The sequence below is a fragment of the Carya illinoinensis genome, chromosome 7 (genome assembly GCF_018687715.1).
Source record: "Carya illinoinensis cultivar Pawnee chromosome 7, C.illinoinensisPawnee_v1, whole genome shotgun sequence".
Classification (NCBI taxonomy): Eukaryota; Viridiplantae; Streptophyta; class Magnoliopsida; order Fagales; family Juglandaceae; genus Carya; species Carya illinoinensis.
This window is the reverse complement of record NC_056758.1, coordinates 37,275,549-37,300,535: the sequence shown is the minus strand read 5'-3', so window position 1 is coordinate 37,300,535 and position 24,987 is coordinate 37,275,549. Positions and strand designations below refer to the sequence as shown.

General features: G+C 32.9%; 2 protein-coding genes across 4 annotated transcripts; one reads left to right on the top strand and one right to left on the bottom strand.

Annotated features, from left to right (window-relative positions):
• Positions 1 to 14,675: 14,675 nt before the first annotated feature.
• LOC122316973 (GEM-like protein 1) lies at positions 14,676 to 18,244 on the top strand. Of its 3 annotated transcripts, XM_043133848.1 has the most exons (5): positions 14,676 to 14,807; positions 14,844 to 15,189; positions 15,295 to 15,396; positions 15,729 to 16,000; positions 17,787 to 18,244. In XM_043133848.1, exons 2-5 carry the CDS (start codon positions 14,844 to 14,846, stop codon positions 17,964 to 17,966), a joined length of 900 nt encoding a protein of 299 aa, XP_042989782.1. In that variant the 5' UTR covers positions 14,676 to 14,807; the 3' UTR covers positions 17,967 to 18,244. The 3 variants fall into 3 exon arrangements, with proteins under 3 accessions (XP_042989782.1, XP_042989780.1, XP_042989781.1); XM_043133846.1 differs by having other exon boundaries at positions 14,679 to 15,189; XM_043133847.1 differs by having other exon boundaries at positions 14,682 to 15,165.
• A 5,307-nt stretch (positions 18,245 to 23,551) lies between these two features.
• LOC122317418 (zinc-finger homeodomain protein 2) lies at positions 23,552 to 24,743 on the bottom strand. Its single transcript, XM_043134509.1, has one exon. The coding sequence runs from the start codon at positions 24,458 to 24,460 to the stop codon at positions 23,717 to 23,719; it is 744 nt and encodes a 247-aa protein (XP_042990443.1). The 5' UTR covers positions 24,461 to 24,743; the 3' UTR covers positions 23,552 to 23,716.
• Positions 24,744 to 24,987: the final 244 nt, after the last annotated feature.

The window sequence follows — 24,987 nt, the reverse complement described above, 5'->3', positions numbered from 1 at the left end:
CTTTTGTAAACATTTAAGAATGATATTAACAAAACCATGTATTGATCTTAGAGGGGTGGGGAATGCTTTGGGGGCAATTTATAATTTTTTTTTATTAATACCTCCTTAGTCCATTACTTATATTTATTTTCAAGATTTCGATGATGAATTATGTAATTTCATTTTCATGAAATATCACATCGATATAATAGATGTATTTTTTACATCGATTTGTAAAATAACTTATTTGTCGTGTTATGTATCAATTTGTAATGTCTAATATTAATGGGATGCCAAAGTACACGAGTACATATGGCCAAATCCTCAAATTGAGATTGAATTACAAAATGCATATCATCATTTTGTTTTTGTTCAACAATGGATAATTGGATTGGAGCGAGGGATTTTTTTAAATTTATTTATCTATTTTTTGGAATGATCTTTACGGAGTTCAGTGGGTAAAAATGTTAATTATTACATAAGAAGTGGACTTTTCAAACAAACAAAAAAAAGGACTAAAAACAGAAAAGGATGCAATTTACAGAGAAATCCTTGATTTTGCTTTTATATATTTACGGATCTGCATAGGGAAGTGAGAAGCACGGTCCAATTAGAAAGGAGTAAACTGTCAACAACACTCGGCAAAGGCTCTCTCACGCTCAGTCAGTCGGTCACATGGCATGGGATTTAGCAGGCCACCTTAGACGTTACCTGCACGCGCTGTATACTTCTTCAAAAACGCATTCTACTTAATTTTATTTTTATTTGTTTTTTACATTTTACACTTAACGGCGGCCTGAACTTGCTAGTTGCTGTTGAGTGTTGACAATTTGACATATAAAAAAAAAAAAAAGAGTTAAATAATTAAATATAGAATAAAGATATAGAAACATTACTTTCCCGTCCGAAGTATATTGTTTAAGTATACTACTCCTTATTTTTATTTTTTTATTTTTTTATTTAATAATTAAAGAAGTAATTTTAAGTTTATTAATATATTTTTTTTATTTTTAAAATATATTAAAAAATTTAAAAAAAGAGAATTTAAAATATACTAACGATAATAATATACAGTACTACTTAGAAGGTAGAATAATACTGCTCATAAAGATAAGATAAAAAAAATAAAGAAATAATTTGTAAAAGACTCAAATAGATAAATCTTATACAAAACCTTGTAAAAAAGTGAATTATACATTAAAAAAAGTATAAAAAACATATTTTTTATTAGTGAGACTCATATTTTTACAAAACACTTATATAAAATTTATCTATTTAAAACTTGCATCTAACATTGCTTAAAGAAATATCATATTTGAATTGACCCATGGACACAGATAAATACACTTTTGGTGATGCAAAATTTGTTTATTTTTTTTTAAATGTTGTCAACTTTTAAAAAATAAAATTTTTATTTGAGTCACAGACTTATCATTTTTTTTTTAAGTTTACAAAATTTATATACATCAAGACTATATCAATCATTTTCTTCAAAAGATATGTTGATCTTCCTTGCTCTTTATATTTTTTTCAAGGCAAAGGGAAGGATTAAGTATTGAATCGTGTTAATGTATAGATTGAAAGACGAGCGTATGAACTTGGACTATCCCTCATCGGCTAGATGAAGAACAGACTCCCCTCGCAGCCACCATAACCAAAAAAATTTGTATATAAACCTCACATGAATCTAATCATTATAGTTAATTTCTACTCTTGGCCTTTGGTTGAAATACAAGCTTTGTAATTTTTCATATTAATGAATAGCATTCATGTTAAAAAAATAATTAAAATATATTAACGAGAGGTTTGGATAGTGAGTTTAAATGAAAGTTAAAAGTTAAATAAAATATTATTAGTATATAATTTTTTAATATTATTATTTTTTTATATTTAAAAAAATTGAATTATTTTTTATATTTTATATAAAAATTTTAAAAAATTATAATAATTAGATAAAATAAATTGAGATTATTTCAAACGCCTTTCGTATCCAAATTGGGCCTAATAGGATAAATTTAGATCCAATCTCATATATGGTGACCCAACTTGAGAGTAATTGAGTATATAAGCTTGGGGTCATTTTTCTTATAATTTGTGTATGAGTGGAAAGACATAGTACCCGTATTTTTAATATAAGGGAGGATTTAACGATTGATTAAAATTGAAGGAGACGTATTGGATTCCAAAATGATAAGATAATGCATTCGAGTAGTCGTAATTGTTTGGAGACAATTTCAATGGAGTTGGAGGTATTTTTTTAGAGCCAATATTCCACAATCGTGACTCTGCTCACCAAGCATCATGCACGTACGGTCTATCCCCGATGTTGATTTCACACAACGGGCAACCATTCAATCAGGAAAAATATGCTGCATTGTTTACGTTAGACGACAAATAAAAAAAATATTATTTATTCAACACGTGGCAGTGATTAGATGATTCATTTTGTTCGTTTTATTAAATAATGATATTTACGTAACTATTTATATACAACTTATTTTACAACTAATCAATATCAGTACATTAAAATATAAAAATCGTTTATTTTATTTTAAATGTTCTGCAAATAAAGCGTAATATAAAAACATTCACATTCGGTATTTTAAAATACAGAATTTTCCGTAATTTGAAATTTATTATAAGATTTTGATCAAAATGCATGTCACATCTAAATCTTTATTTTAGACAATATGTTTAGAAGATGAGTAGTGAGTTCTCATATTTGAAGACTCGTTATTCATCCTTTAAATTATTTTTTATCAATAATTTATTTTAATATGTATAAACGCCAATGTAGGAGGAACAATGTTTTGTTAGACACTTTTTTAATCCGATTTTACCCATTACTTGTAACTTTTCTTTCCACTTTCAATTTTCCAGTTTTGTGCCTCTTTTACTACCCCTATTTTTTTGTTTATTACCTCTTTGCCCTGAATTTTATTATTTCTGATGATCTTGCCCCTAATTTTGTATTTATTTTCCCTTTCTGTCCTCCACCTCTGTTTCATTCTGATCTATTTTCTACGATTTTGTCCATATCTTCTATTCAGTTCTTTACGGTTTTGCCCTTACATTTTTCTTTTTTAACATTTTTATGCGTTGGCTCCCTTTTTAAGCTTGTGTTTTGATTGCATATTTACGGTTTTGCTCATTTATTTTGACGTTTTCTTTTTCATTGCTTCTATCGAATGACTATATCTGTAAAATCATTTATTCATTATGAAAAAAAAGCCCTTATCCTCTGGCATATTTATCCTAAATTGTAACTGCTGCTTCCTATAAAAGTTTTTGTCTTCTTCAATTTATATAGTTTCATCTTTCTCTATTTTCTTCTTATTAAATCCTCTTTATTTTCACTGTTTTTTCTTTCACCGCTTCCACTGAATGCCTGTATCTATAAAATGACATTTTTTTCACGATTTTATCTACCGCTTGGTATAAAAGTTTATTTGCCGCATGAGTTTATCTGCCACTTCGTATCAAAGTTATTATCTTGTTCAATTAATACTACTCGCTATCTCATAAAATCTTAAATCTTCATCCTTTTCGTCGTTTCAACTATAAATATTGACAAATCTATTTCTTTTTTCCTCAGCTTTCGACATCACCTGATATGATTTCTTGTAATTATTCTTCTGAACAAAATACTTCTAATTATGTATTCAATTATTTGCTTACACACAGTAGTTAGATGTAAATAATAATAATAATAATAATAATACCATGAATTCTTTTTAGATGATTTGCTTATATGCTGTCGCTGCCTCTTACATCTTGTATTTTTTATTTGCCTTAGCACATATAAATGATTATTGGTGTGCTGAGATCTAAAGAACAAAGAAACTATTAATTATTTTATTATTTAAACAAAAAAAAACTCCAAGAATGAAGGAAAAAAGGCTAACAGATTGAATAAAATAACCAAACTTCTTTGAACCAAGTCTTCCATACAGTGTTATGCTTCATATTGACTAACAAAAATCATAAAAGAACATGTATATCTAACAAAAATAAAAATAAAGAGCAGTGGTAGGCTATCACCCAGTAATGACCTCTGAGTGTGCAGCCTAGCACAAATGTTCTTTTTAAAAAAAAAAAATATATTTTCATATTTCTTTTACATATTTAAATATTTTTAAAAAATAAAAAAATATATCAATACATTAAAAATCACTTCTTTACTCATTAAGTAAAAAAAAAAATTAAAAATTAATTGACGAGTGGTCAGATGCAACAATAAGATTGGGGTAGCATGGTAACCTTATTCTTAATGTTTTACTTAGACATGTGTCGGTGCTATATTATTTTGTTATTATTATTTAATAATTTTTTAATATTTCATTGGAGAAAAGTCATGAATAGAGAATTTGTAACAATAAGATTGGCGCTTGGTACCTCCTTTAATAACAACCAATATTGTTGGATGTCGATGGATATACAAAATCAAAAAGAAGGCCAATAGAACTATTGAGCGTTACAAAACTCAATTAATTGCTAAAGGGTTACACAAGCGAGAAGGAACTGATTTTTCTAAAACATTTAGTCCAATCATTAAACATGCGATTATTCGATTAGTAATCTCTATTGCTATCAAACAATTAGATGTGCAAAATGTGTTTTTACATAGTGATTTGCAAGAAAATGTGTTTATGACTCAGCTACAATGATATGTTCATCCTCAATATCCAAACCATGTGTGTAAATTATACAAATCACTTTATGGCTTACGGCAAGCTCAAAGAGTTTGGTTTTCAAAGCTTTCGAAAAAACTTAAATCTCTCAGATTTCATGAAAGTAAGGCTAATACTTCTTTCTCTGTGTTTAAGGCATCAAAATATGTTATATACATTCTTATATATTTTGATTATATATTGATAACGTGTTCAAGTGCATCTGACATCAACAAAGTAATTAATTCTTTACAAGCCACATTTGCTGTCAAAGACTTGGGAAATATGAATTACTTTCTTGGTATCGAAGCACTTTGGTGCTCGCAAGGAATTTACTTGACTCGGTGAAAATATATTGTTGATTTGCTTAAGAGAAGCAAGATGGACAAAGCCAATCCCTACAACAATCCGATGGCCTCAAGTTGTCATCTTAATTCTACGAATGGCAAACCTTTTGAAGATATCAGCCTTTACCAAAGTATAGTCAGCAGTATGCAGTATCTGGCATTTACGAGACCTGATTTGGCCTTTGTTGTTTACAAAGTTAACAAATTAATGCACAATCCACTTGATACTCATTAGTTTGCAGTCAAGCGTATATTGTGCTACCTCAAACACTCAGTTTTGACAGGTTTGTTCATCACCAAGAATGTTGATTTCAAACTGCAAGTATATTCGAATTCCGACTAGGCAACTGATAGAGATGATAGGAGATCAGTTGGTGCTTACTGCATTTACATGGGTTCCAACTTGGTTTTTTGGAGTTGCAAGCAACAACCTATAGTTGCTCGAAGTAGTACAAAAGCGGAGTATAAAGCAATAGCAAGTGCAACTGCGAAACTCACTTGGATCAAATCTATAGTAAATGAACTTGGTCTGCCACCGAAGCATAGCCCAATTTTATGGTGTGATAATATTGGCACTACCTACCTCGCATCCAATCCTATATTTCATGCAAAAACAAAACACATAGAAATAGATTTCCACTTTGTTTGAGATAAAGTTTGCAATAAAGAACTTGTGGTTCAATTCATCTCAAGCAGAGATCAGCTAGCCGATGCATTTACCAAACCATTGCCGCCAATCAAATTCAAACAAGTTCAAATCAATCCGAACGTCCGTGATCTACCCTCCAGTTTGAAGGGGTGTGTAGAGAATCAAGTTACTGAAATCAATTATGAAGATCAGGAACTTGATCAACCCAAGAATACAACAATTAAAATCACAAGAGATCAAAATAGCAATCGCGATGAGATCCTCCAAGAATGCAGCAATGGAATTTCCAAGAGATCACAGCAGCAATCATCTATAGCCTAAATTGAGGAAGATACAATCCCATGATCTTACTAAATTATATTGTACAACTGTTACTAGCTTTGAATGTATGTATACAAAATATTGATTAATGAGAAACAAATATTATTCTCAACTTCCCCTATTTTGAATTTTCTTATAATGCCATACAAGATGACACAAAATGATCAATCAAACAACCAGGCTATTTTTTAAACTTGTACTGAATTATGGTCTATTTTGAAATAACGTTTTTGTTGGATAATATGTCCAAAAATGTAATTATTATACTACCCTTACCTATCATTATCTAAAGATATTTGCTGAAATTTTCTTTTTTCCCCATTCACATTACATGTTTCATTAATCAATTTTTGATGAAAAATAAATTATATATTTTTATTAAAAACAGTTTCACTTCGTTAGACAAATGTGCTTTGCATGTTGCTATTAGCCTGGTATATATATATATAGATATATATATATATATCCATACAAGTATGTACGTAGTTGATCTATCCTCCTCTCTTATTTGCTACACGAGGGGTCAGTTAGGATATATATATATATATATATATATATATGGCAACCTTAATTAATTTTGCCATAAAATCAATACATGAGGTTTCTCCATTAATCGTTCATATATACTCTAATAATAGTAAAAAAGCATAGTTTTGACCAAATATTCTTTCTTATAGAGCTATAATATTCTGACATACAAGTGGCCGTTTAGTTCATATGACTTTATTAAACAAAAAATCATGCGAAAATAATTTCAGAATAACTCAAAACAGGAGAGGATCGAGAAGCTGCATGCATGCCAATTCAAAAGGAAAATGTCATGAAATGACCACATTGCAAGTGAATCCGCATCATGATCATGGTGTGGTAAAGATACCATATACTTAATTCAACCAACTATCAGGGACGCGTTGAATCTGAAAAATTATATAGAATCTGATATATTTTCTGCGTGGGTGTTAAGGAATCAAGTGAGAGAAAATATAAAATAGAACAAATCCTGCCAATAGTTTTAAGGTCTACATAGGGCCACCTGGGCGTGGGATTCCATGTGTAAAAAAGAGCAGCGTGCTTGGAGGCCGGTGTTTCCGACTTTTGTGTTCACATGCATGCACACCAATATTTCATCAAGGCGTCATTTATATTTACATATATGCTTTAAGACAGGAGGGAAAAAAAGAAATAAAAAAACATCTCGATCGAGGAGAATCTTTAAACCACAATAATGAGACATTAGCTAGTTGAGATGTTGTTGTCGTTGTTTTTGTTTTTGTGTTTTTTAGCTTTTCCTAAGTAGCCACTTGCCTATTGTTGGCTACCTTATTTTTCCATATGAGTTGATTTTGGTCTTCAAAACCCAAAATCTATAAATGTGAAGAATGATTGCAAAATGTAACATGGATTTATTAGTAATTTCATTAATGATCAAAGTTATGTCAATGTCAAATACTTGCCTCAAAGAACCTATTTGGATGGAAGAAAGGGAAAGGATTGGGAGGTGTTCAACAAAATTGTCCATTTAGTTGAGTGGCGAGCAACAAAATTGGCAAAATGCCAACTTTATGTATTTTTTGGATACAAAACTAGCTAGATGCTAATGAAATAGTTCGGTCAATTTTTTCGGCCTAGACGGTATTTTTACACTCCTACATGTAGTGATGGGATAGGTGGCTGAGATAGTGAACAGATTGTATCGAGCCATATGAGAATCCGCATCCAAATCCTTAAAAATGGGGTTGTAACTAAATTCTCTTTTCAAGAAATCTAGTAAAAATGTGCCTACATCCTATCCCCAAGTCATAGGATTGAAACAATTGTCATGGTTGTTCCTATATTTGGGGAGCAATCATAATATTTTCCAATATTTTTTCTTATGTTTATAATTCACCATCTATTCTCCATGAATAATACTAGATATAATCATAAATTATGTAAATACCATAAACTTATTCAGAAAAAAATTGAGTATATTATTAAAAAATTAATTTTTTCATTTGAATAATATATTTACTCACTTTTTTTCAGAATGAATGTATAATATTTACGTATTCTATAATTGCAAATATCATTTATCCCTCCTCACACTAGGCTTTTTATTCATCAAAGAAATAATAAATAGTAATATTAAATAAACTAGATAACAATTAGGAGATGAAATTATAGTTTCAAATTCATTTCATTTTAGTCAGAATTTTTCGTTCTGGTATAATATCCAGTACACTATACTTTCTTGTTCAGTTTTGCTCTAAATTTCGACTCTTTCAGCTAGGGCTGAGCACCGATTCAACCGGAGTCGAATTTGGCCTCCTCCGACTCCGACCTCCGACTCCGACTCCGTTTACACCCCACTCCGCTCCGACTCCGACTCCGACATGTCGAAGCGGAGTCGGCCTCACGAATCCACGATATTTTTCAATAATATTAGCCGGCCTCACGAATTCACGATAGCAGATAAAAGAGAGAAAGAAATCAAAAATCAACAACCAACAAACAAAAACTAGAGAGAGAGAGAGAGAGAGAGAGAGAGAGAGAGAGAGAGAGAGAGAGAGAGAGAGAGAGAGAGAGAGAGAGATACCTGATTTCAAACTCATTTTCAACAAACAAAAACTAGAGAGAGAGAGAGAGAGAGAGAGAGAGAGAGAGAGAGAGAGAGAGAGAGAGAGAGAGAGAGAGGAGATCCGGAGAAGCTGACGGAGCCGGAACTGCGTCGTTTCGTGGTGGGCCGGTGGGTGAGGGAGTCAAAGGCTGGGGCTGCCGGCTTGCCGCTGCGCTGGAGCCTGGAATGACTTCGTGAGTTTGAAGTATAAAAAGTTAAAAACCCTAACTTAACTGCTTTAGTATCCGGGGGGGGGGGGGGATATAACCGGGTCTTCAGTAATCAGTACTGAGGTAAACGGCGCCGTTTACCTCCAAAACGGCGCCGTTTTGGAGAAAATTAACTCTGTTTTGGCAACCAAAACAGAGTCCAACGACGCCGTTTGGGCTCTGTTTTGGTATTTTCAGCCCCTTTTTTTTTTTTTAACTCTAAATCAAATATTAATTTTGCTTTAATACTATATATATTAACTATACTATTATTATAATAGTATTATATATAATATAACTATATAGTATATACGTATAACTATATATATTATAGTATATAAGTATAACTATATATATTATATTATATAAGTACTCCTCCAATATATTATATAAGTATTGTTAATTACTAAGTTAATATATAACTATATATATTATAGTATATAAGTATAACTATATATATTATATAAATATAGTTAATTAGTAAGTTAGTATATAACTATATATATTATATTATATAAGTACTCCTCCAATATATTATATAAGTATAGTTAATTACTAAGTTAGTATATAACTATATATATTATATTATATAAGTACTCCTCCAATATATTATATAAGTATAGTTAATTACTAAGTTAATATATAACTATATATATTATATTATATAAGTATAACTATATATATTATATAAATACAGTTAATTAGTAAGTTAATATATAACTATATATATTATATTATATAAGTACTCCTCCAATATATTATATAAGTATAGTTAATTACTAAGTTAATATATAACTATATATATTATATTATATAAGTATAACTATATATATTATATAAATACAGTTAATTAGTAAGTTAATATATAACTATATATATTATATTATATAAGTACTCCTCCAATATATTATATAAGTATAGTTAATTACTAAGTTAGTATATAACTATATATATTATATTATATAAGTACTCCTCCAATATATTATATAAGTATAGTTAATTACTAAGTTATAGTAAATTAATAATGTAAATTAACTATATAAGGTATAGTAACTTATATAGTAACTTATAGTAAATTAGTAATGTAAATTAACTATATAAGGTATGGTAACTTATATAGTAACTATATTAACTTATAGTAACTTATAGTAAATTAGTAATGTAAATTAACTATATAAGGTATAGTAATTAGTAACTTATAGTGTAACTAATAACTATATTAACTTATAGTAACTTACTAACTTATAGTAAATTAGTAATGTAAATTAACTTATAGTAACTATATTAACTTATATTATTCATTATAATGTTTATAGATTATTATTTATTAGATGTTAATATATTGATAACAAATATTTTTATAAAATATGCACAATATCGGAGTCGGAGTCGGAGTAGAAGTCGGAGTCGGAGTCGGAGTCGGATTGGAAGTCGGAGTAGGAGTCGGTGTGTCGGAGTCGGATCGGATCGGAGTCGGGACACCTCGTCGGAGTCGGAGCGGAGTCGGGACGGAGCCGGAGCGGAGTCGGAGTCGGAGTCGGATTTTCGGATTTCTGCTCAGCCCTACTTTCGGCCATTCCAATCAAATTTTCACCATTATGTTCCGTTTTGAACCATTTTAACGGTAGTTTTGTGATCTTCTTATGCTTGATGATATTTTTATAAATTTTAAATTTAAATATTATTTAATTAATTCTAGAATAAACGTATTTACATAATATTAATTTTTTATAACTTTAAATATGTTTCTTTATTCTCTATTTTTTTTAAAACATTATTATTTTTAATAATTTCTCTATTCTTTTATTTGTTTTCCTTATTTTTTGTGTCTTACCTCAGTTTATGATTTTTTCAACATATATTTATTTTATAAATTTTAATTCTTTCGTATATACACACACACATTATACATACTTACATATACATATATTTATCCTATTAGTTATTAGTTTTTATATACATACATATATATATATATAATATAGTTAATCTCTAAATGGTACATTAAAACGTACCGATATTAAAATATTTCATTCTAGTATTTAAACCGAAATAATCACTTGAACTAAATTTAGAACATTGGATGAGATTCATGGTATTTTTGAGACACACCAGCTGTCTAGTACTCTTGGAGTTGGAGATGTAAAGACACACCACTCACCAGCAGCTATTATTCTTGTTTTGTTATGGCAAATTGTATTTCGTTGATATAAAGTGAATTAGATTTATCACTATATATTATTATTATTTTTAAAAAAATAAAGCGGGAATAAAGTCTCATGTTTTCTTCAACCATGATATATTAGTACTTTGCATATTTTGACGGCAAATTTAACGCACGTTATAAAGTACAGGTATTTAAGTGCCAAGGAAAAAAAGTACAACCTTTTACAAAATTGGACTCGGATGGTACTAAAAGTTTGCTAAAACCAATGAATAGTTTTGTTTATTTATTTTTTTTGTTAAGATTAAAGACCATTTGTCCTGGTTTATGGTGGCAGTAGAAAGCCCATATTGATGATCTGGATATGCACTACAGCCATCTCTACTTAAAAAGTGTTTTGGTTATCCAATAAATAATAGTCAGGTCTTACCCAAATGACAAAAGTAGTACTTCCAGTCTAAAGGTTCATTCTTTTACCCAAAAAGTTCTCACTGCATATGAAATCAAAAATAAAGGACAGCTCAAAATTATGATGGGAACTGTTCACAATTTATTTATTTATTTTCTCTGTTTTGTGTATCAGGTGTGACTTATCTAGCACTGTGAATACAAGCTCGTAGATGGGCATTATTGATCTCACATGCAGGAAAAGAGAAAGGGAAAAATAGAAAAGAGAAATTTGGAAGTTAAAAAGAAAAAAGTCGAAAAATACAAGGCAGAATCATGGAGATGGCAGTGGTCCAACCGTCCAAGTTCATATTTTTGGGTCTTTTCAGTGGGCTCATAAGTTGGTGATAATGTGCTGCCTGAAGGGCTATCACTGTATATTACCTGTGCTGCATCTTCAATCTTTGTCTCCAACGATACCGGGTAATTTAGTCACACGTACTTCTTCTTCTTCTTTTAAATAGCTTTTTATGAGTAAAAATAGAAGACCAGATAAAGGTATATATACTCATAAAAATTAAATCAAATTAAACCAAATAGAAGAAGATTATTGATTCTTGTTGCACTTTTTAAGTTTGGGGGTTTTTTTATTTCCTTTCTGGAACTAATCCTTTTTTAATATTATTTCTTAAGACTAACAAAAATAAAACAAAAGGGGGAGTAAAAGTGAGTAATCTCTCTCTCTCTCTCTCTGCGTCAGAAGCAGATATCCAAATTGTGCCCTCTTCTACTTTGTGTTCGTGTAGATTGTTTATTGTTTGTCTCAATTGTGGGATTGAGAATCTGGATTTAGCTTAAAACAGCACTAAATAACCTAAAAGAATACCATTTAAAATACAGATGTATAACAGAACGACATACGTATAGGAATTTCCTTTTTTTTTGTTCTCTCTCTCTCTCTCTCTCTCTCTCTCTCTCTCTCTCTCTCTCTCTCTCTCTCTATATGTATAATCATCTTCTTCTTTTTTGAATAAATATGTTAAGAATCACCTTTTAAATATAACTAATGGTCACTTCACTGTAAACTGGGTTTACAGATTGACAATACAATTTTACACAGAGGTGAGCAGATGATAAGGCTACATAGCTAGCTTGGCTTTGGGAGCTTTGGGAATCCATGAGTTTCCCACAATGGTAAAAAATAAATATAAAAAAGAAAAAGTTGGGAAAGTAGAACAATTGCAGAGTTGCTTTATTTAACGCATTCCTTTTTGGGTCATAGCCTTTTTAGCTATGCAAGTAGAAGACACCAAGATATGCGCAAATGGGACACTGGTTTGCAGACTAATTGCCGTATATGTTCCCAAATCGGGGAAATTTTTGGACGAAACTTGCTCAAACTAAAGTTGAAATCACAGGTATTTTTTTATGCGTGTTTCCTATATGCATTGGCTCTAGCTGACCTCGGGTATAATTATTGGTGGCACAGCGAAGTGAAAACAAGGTTGGGCTGCATTTAAAATCTGCAGAGCTTAGGTTTTGTTTGTATTTTTCTAGACTAGAGAGGGGGGGGGGAGAGGTGGCTGGAAAGCTCCATGAAAGGCCACTTCTTGGCTAAAAGGAGAGTGTGGAAGATGCATAAAGCTACTTGGGAAAGTAAAGAATATCTATACATCTTGGAGAAACGTCTTTCGGTCCCTCTGCCCACTATTTGATATTGAAATCTGAGGGCCCATAGATTTTATCATGTCATTGTCCATAAATATTTATTGCAAGTAGAAGCCAAGGATTGAATAGGACCTGGGCTTTCTACGCCTTTTTTTTTTCCTCTCTCTCTTCGGGTGGTAAGGAACTCCGTGATTCTCTGCCACTTGATAAGTTCATCCATATGCCTGAACTGAGAGAGAGAAAAAGGTGCTTGGTTATAGTTTGAGATGCGAGCCCTTGATTAGTAAAGAAATGCATGCACGCTGACGCCGCATTGTGCACTTTTGCTTTTCCCAATCGTTTAGCAAAATTAGAGCATCTCAACGAATTAGTAAAAATTAAAAATCAGTTTTTTTTTTAATAAGAGATAAATTTAATTTTTAACTATTTTATTCACATAAATTTTCATATTAGAATATTTATTTTTTATATAATAATAAAATAATATAAGATAAATTTATTTTTAATTATTCACATCAAATTCTCACATTAAATTATCTATTATATAGTAATGAGTAATTAATAATTAAAAAAATATTTAATATTTAATTATTAATTTATTTAATTTTATCATTCTACCTATTATATGTTAATTAGTAATCATATTATAATTTTTTATAGTTCATCAAAATATGGGCACTTGATGCAAGATAGTGTGCACAAATCAACCCAAAACATTTAGTGCATAGTTTAATGGAGGTACCCAAGAGAGAAAGAGTTATAAAATAAATAATAAAATAAAAATTTGATGGTGTTACAATATACATCAAATTTGGTTTTAGTTATAGAATTACTGAAGCTAAAAGCTACTGTAACTACACTTTACCTAATTCAATGTGGACAATTTTATTGTCCTAATAGCTAAAAAGTATAATTTTTTAACATTTAGATAATCCAGTAAAAGTGCTCTTACAAAGTCTAGTAAGATAAATTTCTCTCTATATTTGATGTTTTTCATGGTGAATTATATGTTCATACTCTTACTTCTTACTTGTAAGTAGCATAACTTCAGTCATGCACTGCTTAGACTTTTTAAAGAAATATTTAGATTGAAGTTGAATGAAAAAAGAGAGATGCTATTATAAGGACTTTATACAACACACAATTCTAGTAATATAATTTGAGATAAATTTTATTTGCAGTCTCAAGTGGAGGACTGCGTGTGCAGACCAATTGACGTATGGGGGCAAAAGGAAAAATAAACATAATTTTGAGAAGTAAATTATTGTAATTTTAAAAAGTTTTTAAAAATAATTGTATGGACTTGCGTGAATAGTCTCTAAGTAGAGATTGCATCGAGGCTAACTCATAATTTGATTTGTAAAATTTGATTTTTTAAAATTAAATTAAATTACATAGATAATGTGTGATATAAATGCCTTAAAATAGAGTTATTTGATGAAAAAAGTTACTGAAATAAACATTGCCATTTTCTAGCTTGATATAAATAAATGAAAATGTCATCGGAATCTTAGAAACGTTTGTTAATGAGCCCAAGTCTAATGGGCTTAATAAAGCCGGAGGAACGATCATTCCAAGGCCAGGAAAGCAAACTAGACCGACTCAAATTGGGCTCTAAGATCCAGTGCAGTCTACTTCCGTTTCTAATAACTAACGGCAACAAATCAACTTGGTCCTGACGCTTGACGATTTGACGCTTTTGACCCCACCGTCAATCGATTCAAAGATTCTTCCCTCTTGCAATTCTCAAAATTCCGGATCCTTCTTTCAGCTTTCAATATCCACCCACACACAAGAATTTCCTGAACGGAACGAGCATGAGCGCCGATCAAACCCACCCCGCCGGAACAAACATGAGCGCCGATCAAACCCACCAGGCCACACCATCGGGCTCCGATTCCAAACACAGCCCCCCAAACTCCGGTGACTACGCTCCCTACCCTAAGCTCGGCCCAGACGATGTCCATCCCCCTCCGATTGAGGACTGGAGCGACGTGCCAATGGGTTCCCAACCGAAACCGCAGCAGCAAACGCAAGCGCAAGCGCCGCTTGAGAATCCCTTGAACGCCGAAGCCAGGGCTCCGGTATCCGCCGACGCCGCCACCACGATGCCGCCAGAATCGAATCCCTACATCTCTGCAGCTCCGGCGCCGGCACCATCTTCCGCCGTCAAGAGTGAGTGGCTTCCTCAGATTTACGGTTCGATTATTTTATGAATTTGAGGAATTTCAAAGTTGCTAATGATTCTGTGTGGGTTTTTTTAAGTAGTTGTGGAACTTTTGTGATAAGGTTAATGATTGTCAGATAAAATGGATTCGGTGAAAGATGTGCTCGGTAAGTTGGGGAAGAAGGCGGTCGAGGCCACGAAGAAGGCCGAGGATCTCGCTGGGAACATGTGGCAGCACTGTGAGTATTACTTTGAATGCTATGAACTCTATGATTCGTGTTCCTCGTTCATGATTCATTCTGTCTAAGATGCCTTTGAAGTTATTTTTGTGCTCCGAGTAGTTGAAGTATCAATTATAGGTGGTGGTTGTGATCCAAATAGTTGTAGCATCAATGCCATTTAGTTTCTTGTGTAGTTTGTGATGCATGTAACCTTAGTTAGGTACTCAGGTATGCATCCTGTGTACTTTGGCTATGCCTTATTTTCTTATGAAGAAAAATTCTTGATTACCTATCAAAGAAAAAAAAAAAAAAGAGTTTGTGATGCATGTAACGAGCTTTTCTTTGATCAGTGAAAACCGGACCTAGTTTTGCTGACGCTGCTGTCGGAAGAATTGCTCAAAGTACAAAAGTCCTGGCAGAAGGTGGTTATGAGAAGATTTTTCGACATAATTTTGAGACCGCTCCAGAGGAGAAGCTTCTAAAGACATATGCATGCTATCTATCCACATCTGCTGGACCAGTAATGGGAGTTCTGTATATGTCCACAGCAAAACTTGCATTTTGTAGCGATAATCCACTCTCTTACGAAGCTGGTGAACAGACTCAGTGGAGCTATTATAAGGTAAACTGTTCTTTATGCTTGTCAGATTTTTGATTAATTGCAACCTTAAGAGCTAATAACATCATCCTATCAGCTTTTTTTTAATAATGACATCATCCTATCATTTTTTTTTTATTTTTTAATAAATGACTATATGATTTTTATATCTTGATTTGTGAATTTTCGTGAACTGCTGTTCTAGGATTTCTATTACCTAGTAGTTTATATACACGAACGCCCTCTTTTTATTTTTTATTGCTTGATAATTGATGGAATTTGGGTGGAACCTTTCAAGTTCTCAAGTCTTTTAACGGTGCTTTGTCCATTTAAATACCAAATTGCTGGATTGATGGTTAATGTTCTGGTTGATGTTCAACATGCAATACTAGACTTTTAGCATTCTCCATAGTGGTTCTTTTCGCCCCCTTTGCCCATTCTCTTGCTTGCATTATAACATGTGGTGGTTCTTGCAAACTGGAGATAGTTATCATACTGCTGTGTAACCTGAATCCATTGAAGAGAAGATGTTATTGTTCTGTCATGTCTCCTCCTGAGCTGTGAGGGAGTTAAGTTTATTAGCAATAATAGAGTTGAAAAGAAAGAGGTAATCCACTTTCTAATTGAAAGTTGTGAATGATTGGAGAATTATTATTATTTTTTATTGGCACCGGGTGTCCAGGAAAGTTATGAATAGAGTTGTTGATTGTAGAAAGTTATGAATGACTCAAGATTTGAATTTATATTGATGTTAGTGAGATTACTTTTTTTCATAATTAATAAGAATTTTATTACCAAGAATAGTTTCAGCTCAAGTACACAGGAAGTACATAAAGGAAATACCTACTGCACGGTAGAAAGCAGGAAACTACGACAGAAACAATCTTTACAGATTACTTATATATAAAAAAATAATCTTTAGAGGTATATTCTTGTTTAGAGGAACGAATGGAGTAAGTGTCCCCCCTAAGTTTTTCCAGAAATATATATTTTTTAAAAAGAACGGGATCAATTTTATTAAAGAGAATAGGGATGTTATTCCTGTATGCAGGAAGTATATATGAACTTACTCAACAGCAGGAAAAATAAAAGGGGGGGGGGGGGGGGGGGGGGGATTTATAAGTGGGGACAGTAGAAGGCTCAAAGGCTTCTTGAAAATGCTAAAGAATGACATGCCTATCATAGATTCAAAAAGTGACCCTGCAACACTGTAAATATGTTGGCATAACAACAAATTTTAACCGAAGAAAAAAAAGAGTGCAAATAGAATAGATATATGTTAGAAAATGAAAAATGCCGCAGAAGACGTACTTTTATTTGTTTTTTATTAGTAAATAAGAATTATATATATAGAATGCTAGGCTAGCTATTTATGTTTAACAATATAAGGAAAAGAATGCGGATATCATCATGAATAAATCCGTAGCTCGATACACAGCTTGGAATACTTTTTTAAGAGAAAAAAGAAAGATAAGAGCAGGAGGAGATGCATCTGCTTTACCAAATATACAAAGGTTATCCAGGACGTTTATGAGATCCAAGATAAGTAATCTTGCTATAAAATGTTCTCTTGCAACCTGTGTCCAGCAGTAGCTAATCAATCTGCTGCCTTAGTTGCTTTAATTACTTTTGGTCAATCTGCTCGTGATTAGATATAGGACCAAGTTTACAAACTTCACCTTCTCTCTCTTAGCAGGCAATCGTGAATGTTTGGTTTGTCTAAGTATTTGTTTACTAGCTTTTAGTCTTTTGATTTTCTCTTCAGTGGATTAAAGATATTGGCGTTTATGCTTCCCTTTTGCACAAATAGGTGGTTATTCCATTACATCAGCTGAGGGCTGTCAATCCTTCAACAAGTAAAGTCAAGGCTGGGGAAAAATACATACAGGTTATCTCTGTTGACAACCATGAATTTTGGTTTATGGGCTTTTTACACTATGATAGTGCCGTGAAAAATCTTCAAGGAGCCTTGCAGCCCAACAGCCTATGATGAACAAGGGCCAAACTTTTGAACATGTCGCAGATGGAACAACTTATTACCAACAAGTTGATGTAGAAAAAGAAATCCTGTCCAGAATATGGGGATGTGTAAGCTAAAATTATGTATATTTTATATGCTGCCGGATGTTCGCTGGTGTTGTTTGGCGTGATGAAAAGTATAGTCCATTTGATGAGTTAAACTAAAATTATTGAGTTCTGAATTCTGATAAAGGTGACTCTACTGTTGCAATATTATTTAAATTCACACCAGATATTCTTCCTTTTTAATTTATATCTTAATGTTTCTTGGTTGATCATTTTCCTTTTGGCCTTTTATTTTCTTCTTAATGAGATGCAATTTGTAATCACCACGTTCAATGACATGTTCTAAAAACAGTACTGTCTAAAAATGTTTGTCTTCCGCCTCAGGCTTCAGCTATGATTTTTTTTTTTTCCTGATAATGACATCAATCTAGTTTGCTGCAGCAATACATACAATACATTTGAAATGATCCACAATCGTACATGGTTTGGGTTGTCTTGGACTGTGGCAGCTGGGGACAATTCTCGATTGGAGCTGCAGTCCAAAAAAGTGTCTTGGTGTTTTGAGTTTGGTTCTGAAATTACACCTATAGCTTGCTTGTGATCACAATACCGTGTTCCAATTAAATTTCAGAAAGCTTGTGATGTACAACTTTGAGGTTGGCTTTGTATAAACGGTGGATAAGATACCTATCGAAAAAAAAAAAAAAAAAAAACGGTGGATAAGACAAATATCACCTTACACTTGTGATTATAACTAATGAGATGATGAACTTTGCGAATTTTGCACCCCTCTTAATGCATGTAAAATTAATCGTCACTCATTTTTAAAGAAGGTTGACTCATTGATAAAAAAAAAAAAAAAAATTAACCTGTAGGGGGAGTCCTCCGTCCACAGTGCTCATGGACAATATCTAATGACGTTGATTATTTATCTCTTTCCGAGCCGTTGAAAGTATTTAGAATAGAAAATTATTGTATATATATATATAAAACCTTATTCTCAAATAATACCTCTTTAGTCATTAACCCAAGTCGAAAATGGGGTGGAAAAAAGGAATTAAATAGAGCAAACGTACATGAAAAAATTCTGAACATTTTAAGTTAGACGTGAATATTAGGTGATATGATAATAAGCTATAACTGAGAGGCCCGTGTTAGATATTAGATACGTGGTAAAACCAATCCTGAAGTAGTATTTAAGCTAAGCATGTCTGGATCTTAGTTCCTAGCCAATCTAGGATGAAAATGACTCTGATTCGGAATTATCTTGAAATAGCCTGTCGAATGCTACAATTAGGCAACCATTATAGGTTTGGCATTTCCATATTAGTCTGTCAAATCAAGCTGTCCCATTTTTGGAACCTCCTCTAACAGATCAGTGAAGACGACATTTCTTAATTGCCATGACTCATGTTTTGTTGTGGATACTCCCCCCCCACAACACACATGAAAAAGCTTGGAAAATGCCCATACGAGCTTGTTGAACCCAGACCTTAAATGCCAGAGGAAACAAAGTCATTCGGCAGACTTCACAAGTTTGATGGGCTCTCAATCTTAAAAAAAAAGCCCTAGTACCGTTATTATGGACCCCAATTCCGTTAAGTATTAGGCGCCGGCTAAAGCCTCAAGTAGAGAGAAAAAATATATATATATTTCTCTCAAATTTTTCTTAAAATTTAATTCTTTTAAGTATAAGAGAAATAATTTATACGACATTTATTAATACATATATAGATTTTTAAAATAATATTAAATATTTAATAAATATTATATCATCTACTTCCAAATAAGAATTTGCCAAAAAAAAAGAAAAAAAAAAAAAAGATCCAAGACCAAGGCAAACGAATCCTAGCATAAGCCCAAGAAAATCGAGTTCCCCGAGAGGGAAGACAGAGTGCTCTAATTTCAAAGCTTTATGAGGATCAGCACCAATGTTCCTATCAAAATAGTCCTTTGGACCAATGTTTGTTGTTTGGGAGTGATGTACTAATTGTCTGGGCCCAGCCAGATCTGAAGGGCGATTTGAAAGGTGATAAGCTTCAACTCAGGACTGACCCATATTTCTGTCTGAAATTAAGACACTGCAGTATATCAAGTAGGGCTATTACAATAGAAGAAGAATAAAAAAATAAAAAATAAAAAGTAAGAAGTAGGGACCAAAATTCTAGCTGTCTACATCCAATACATAAACATATGATCTTATATTTCAGGTAAATTAATTTCTTTTACCATACAATTAAGGGTTTTTTTTTTTTCCATCATGTATAATAAGACTTTTTGTAATTTATCTTCACTTATTTTTTTAGACCAAAATGATATTTAACTAGCTAGAAGCGAGATATGAACTAAGAGTACTAATGATACAATTGTAACTGTACGTTTTACAATTATTTTACAATCCAGGTTACAATCAGCCAATATATAATGGAAGCATCCCACTTCATTATAAATAAATTTCAATTTTATAAAATTACCCTTCATTTAATATAGAGTTATAAAATTTCCTATGAAACTAATATGTTTAAAAAACTAACCTGTCATGTAGATCCCAAAAAGATAGATACAGGCCATGCATGAAGTTGAGATATCCATTAATGTAGAAACTTAATTATAAAGTTACTATAATTTACAGAACGGCCTCGAAAGCTAGAAAAGCACAAGTAGCTAAAATCTCATAAATTTTATTAGGGACAAATCAGAAGAAGATGGCATCATGATCACGTTGCATGCCGTGAAAATTAATTAATTAGTTAAATAGGGAAAGTACGTATGTACGTATGAATAGATAGAGGCCGCATGCATCAGATAATGAGGACGCAATTAATGAACGTCGGTGGATTGAGGGGAGGGGAGGGGAGCCACACGTGTAGAAAGTGCAGCAGAATAAATAAAGATATATAGATAGCATCAAGCTAGGCTGAAGCCACAGCCTCATGAGATAGATGGAAGTAGGAATTGCTGAGTTTTCCCGACAAGATGCTAATTCACAACTTTCTTTTTAGATACACTATTTATATGCATATTACTACTTGACTTTCTCCAACATCAACCTCTCCACTTTGCTGTTTTTCAGTTTCTGTCCACGTACACATGATATGCCCCCCCCCCCCCCCCCCCCCCCCCCCCCCCCCCCCTCTCTCTCTCTCTCTGTGCATATCCTTTTCTTAATTATCTAACTGGGACGATTAATTTGACTGCCCCCAAACCCCAACCCCCTCTTTTTTATATTTATCTTTTTTATGGAGGGGTCAAGCTAAGCAAGCATATCAATACTGTTGAAGAAAATTAATTAGCAATGATTTCTTAATTCCTAAATATATATATATATATGTATATATGTACATGATATGCTGGTCATAGAGGTCCAAATGAATACCCCCACCCTTCTTGGACTGGCTGATGGGGATTGACATTGTTTGGTACCTATTGAGAGTGGCTGTCGCAGAAAATGATGCAGATATAACTATATTCAAAACCCTTAATTTATACAACAATATTTTTAAAGAAATATTGATACTTTTGTAAAATAATTTATGAAATTATCATCATTTTACAGATATAATGCATATATATTAAAATATGGTTGTGCGTCTATTATATATATATATTAGTACTCCGCTCAAAATGTATTCGGGGAGAATACCAACGTCCCTAGATGTGACCTTTAATACATAACAACTTAAGCCATGTGGGGGGATCAGTCACGTACTACGTATGTAGTAATTAGAAGAAAAGCTTCTGACGAATATTAATGCAGGGCAGCGGGGTTTTTTTCCAAACAGCTACTTAATTTAAAAGTAATATTATATATAGTTGTAAAATGTGTAAATATCATATAATTATTTTAAAAAATAGTAAGATCTTCTATTAAAAAATTAATTTCTTTTCATATAAATCATGTATTTATTTATTTATTTTTTAAATAATTACGCGATATTTATATATTCACGATTTCAACTATTATTTTTCTTAATTTAATATTTTAGTTGCGTACGCATAGATATGAGATTCGAAACAAAGTGGTGAGACCTATTGAAAATAGTATCAAAGAGAGAATTAATAAAATTGTGAATTTTTTAAAAGTTGTCTTGGTTTTTGTTTGTTATAAATCAAGATATCATGATGTTTTGATCATGATCAAGATTGTTTTAGTGCATGTGAAGACGTTTGAATAATTAAAAGTATGGAAACTTGAAAAACTTTTGATTGCGTTCATGAACGTTGTTTTTAATCAATATCCTGGATAATGATTTTAAGGAGTATATATCTTCCATATAGATAAGCCATGTTCTTAGATTTATTGTATGATGATTTATTGTTCCGGCGACATCTATAATCTAAAATTCAAACTGATCGATGCAAACTTCTGCTGTTAAATTACCGAATTTTTTTTTCCCCAAAATATGCTTAAAAATTTATGGAAAAAAAAAAAAAAAAACTAATGCTACATGATCCAGAGTAACCGAGGAAGATCGAATACGGTTTAAAAGAAAGCATGGGAAAGAGAACGCGAAAAGAAAGGAGGGAAAAGTGCGCCCAAACACACACTCACACACACACACATATATATATAAGAAGAGAACTGTTACATACACAAATAAATTATACAAACTAAATTCACAAACTAATATAATTTCATGTAATCAATACAACACACATCTCTATTATGTAATTTGTTATTTTTGTCAATATATTTGAACATATAATACATATTTAAGTATTAAAATAGAAGAAAAGAATAATAAATTACATATTACTTAAGCGGAGGTAAAAGGCGTGTGGTGTTAAATTTTCATATAAAATTTATATATATATATATATTTATATGTGTATCTGTGTGCGAGGAAAATTTGCAATTAATTGAGGACAAGGTACTGTTAAAACCTAACACACAATAAATATAAAAGAAAGGAATGGTGTGAATGGTGTATCCCCATGTCCATGGCCCAATCCAGTTTACACACTACTGGCATTTCTTATCCACCTTACCCCTCTGCTGGGCACATCTGTCTCCCTCCCGATCGACTTAATCCGTGATTTCGAACTCCAAGCCTCCAGAACGCAAATGGAGGTTGAGGGTAATTAATGTCACACAGAGAGAGAGAGAGAGAGAGAGAGAGAGAGAGAGAGAGAGAGCTGAAGCGGTGAAGTGGAGAGAAAGGAGGAGTAGACGACAGATGTGAATAGGGACACACAAAAATTGCAGCTTTGCATTGCATGCAACCCACGTTTTGATTCGATTTTTGGAATTCTCTTGATTCATGATCACATTCACGATAATGATGAAAACGATCTATTATGATCAAACGGTACAAAAATACAATTCGTGAGTACTGCAATTCTATAATCTTCTCGCATGTTAGATCACTGAAGATTTAGTGATCAAGTTAAGAGGCAACTGACACTCTACCTTGGTGCTGCGCGCAATATTCTGGATCTCCACTACACCAACTCTTAAAGCATGCGCGCATTAGAGATCAAGTTAGAATTTAACCTGACACAATAAATCATCGACCATCTCCTATGCTGATCGGAACAAGAAAATTAAACTAAGAAAAAACAAAACACTATGTGTATATATAAACTAACAACTGAAAACGAAAATGGGAATTAATAATGATCAGAAAGAACCCTAGCTATTTAGATCTCGAGTGAATTTACATTACCATTATCAATTCCACAATCTCATGAACGCGGAACCAATATTCTTGAAAATTAGGGTTTCTTTCCCAGAGTGTGCTTATTGTTGTGCATCCATACCTTTAGGACATTCCGTTTGACGCCGGTGTCGGCGCAAAACTGTTCAACCGCTGCTTCATCGTGCTTCTGAATCCTCCACCCCAGGCTCTCCGCAAACGCGAGCATCTTCTCCTTCTGCTCTTGGGTAAACTTGGTCCTAAACCTCTTCTTCGACTCAGAACTCCCATCGCCACCGCCACTGCTACTAGGGTTTGACATGTCCTCTCCTTCCCTGCTGTGACCACCCCCACCGCCACCAGAAGCTGATGGCAACGCCAACGGGTGCCTGTGATACTGAGAAGGAGTCGTTAAGCGGAGGTGGTACCCCGTCTGTGGAGGTGGCGGTGCCGACCGATAGTAGGGGGAGATTTGGTGATGGTGGTGGTACAACACCGCTTCTGATGAGCCGTTCGTCTCCTTACGATGGAAATTGCGATGGCAGTTACAGGCGGCGCATTTAAGGGCGTCGAGGGTTCCTTCGTCGCCAGCGGCCAGGAACTCACAGCAACCATCTACGGCATGCCCGCCTATGCTCAAGGCGTGGTTCTTCATGCATTCTCTGTACCTGATCGTCGTATTCCCAGCCCCGGTCCTGATCCCCTCTCCGACGCTGGACCCCATTTTTGGCCTTGCCGAGTTACTGACCGATTCGTACCCGGGCGGTGGAGTTGGAATCTCCATCATATCTTCATCTTGTTCTTCGTGCTCGTCGAATTCCATTATCTCCTTTTCGTCTCTCTCTTCCTGATGGTGGTGGGGGAAGATCTATACTTCCCCGGTCACTGAGAAAATCGATCAGCAGTTATCAAGGAATATTACAAAAAAAACAACAGGCTTTCTCGATATTAAGACTTGTTAAATTAAAAACAATTAATTTATTTGTCAAAGCTTCTAAGCTTGGAGGAGGAGGAGGAGGAGATAAGAGGGGGACGAGAGTGTGGTCATCAATTTCCTGCAGGGAAGAGGTGTCTTTACTCGCAGAAAGGCTTCTAATACTTTTCATTTGTGAAAATCCATATTTATTAAGCTCTATTTTTACCCTTCTCCAACCTTCTCTTCTACTTCTTATGTTAAAAAATTGGGTTTACAGTTTATGTCTGGTAAGTTAAACTTCTGCTTCTGCGTACGTAGTTTTCTTTTTGTTTTTGTTTTTTTGTTTTTGTTTGTTTGTTTTTTTTTTTTTTTTTTTTTGTTTTGTTTTTGTGTGGTAGTGGGAAGCGGGGTTTTTAATTTTTAGGTTTAGGATC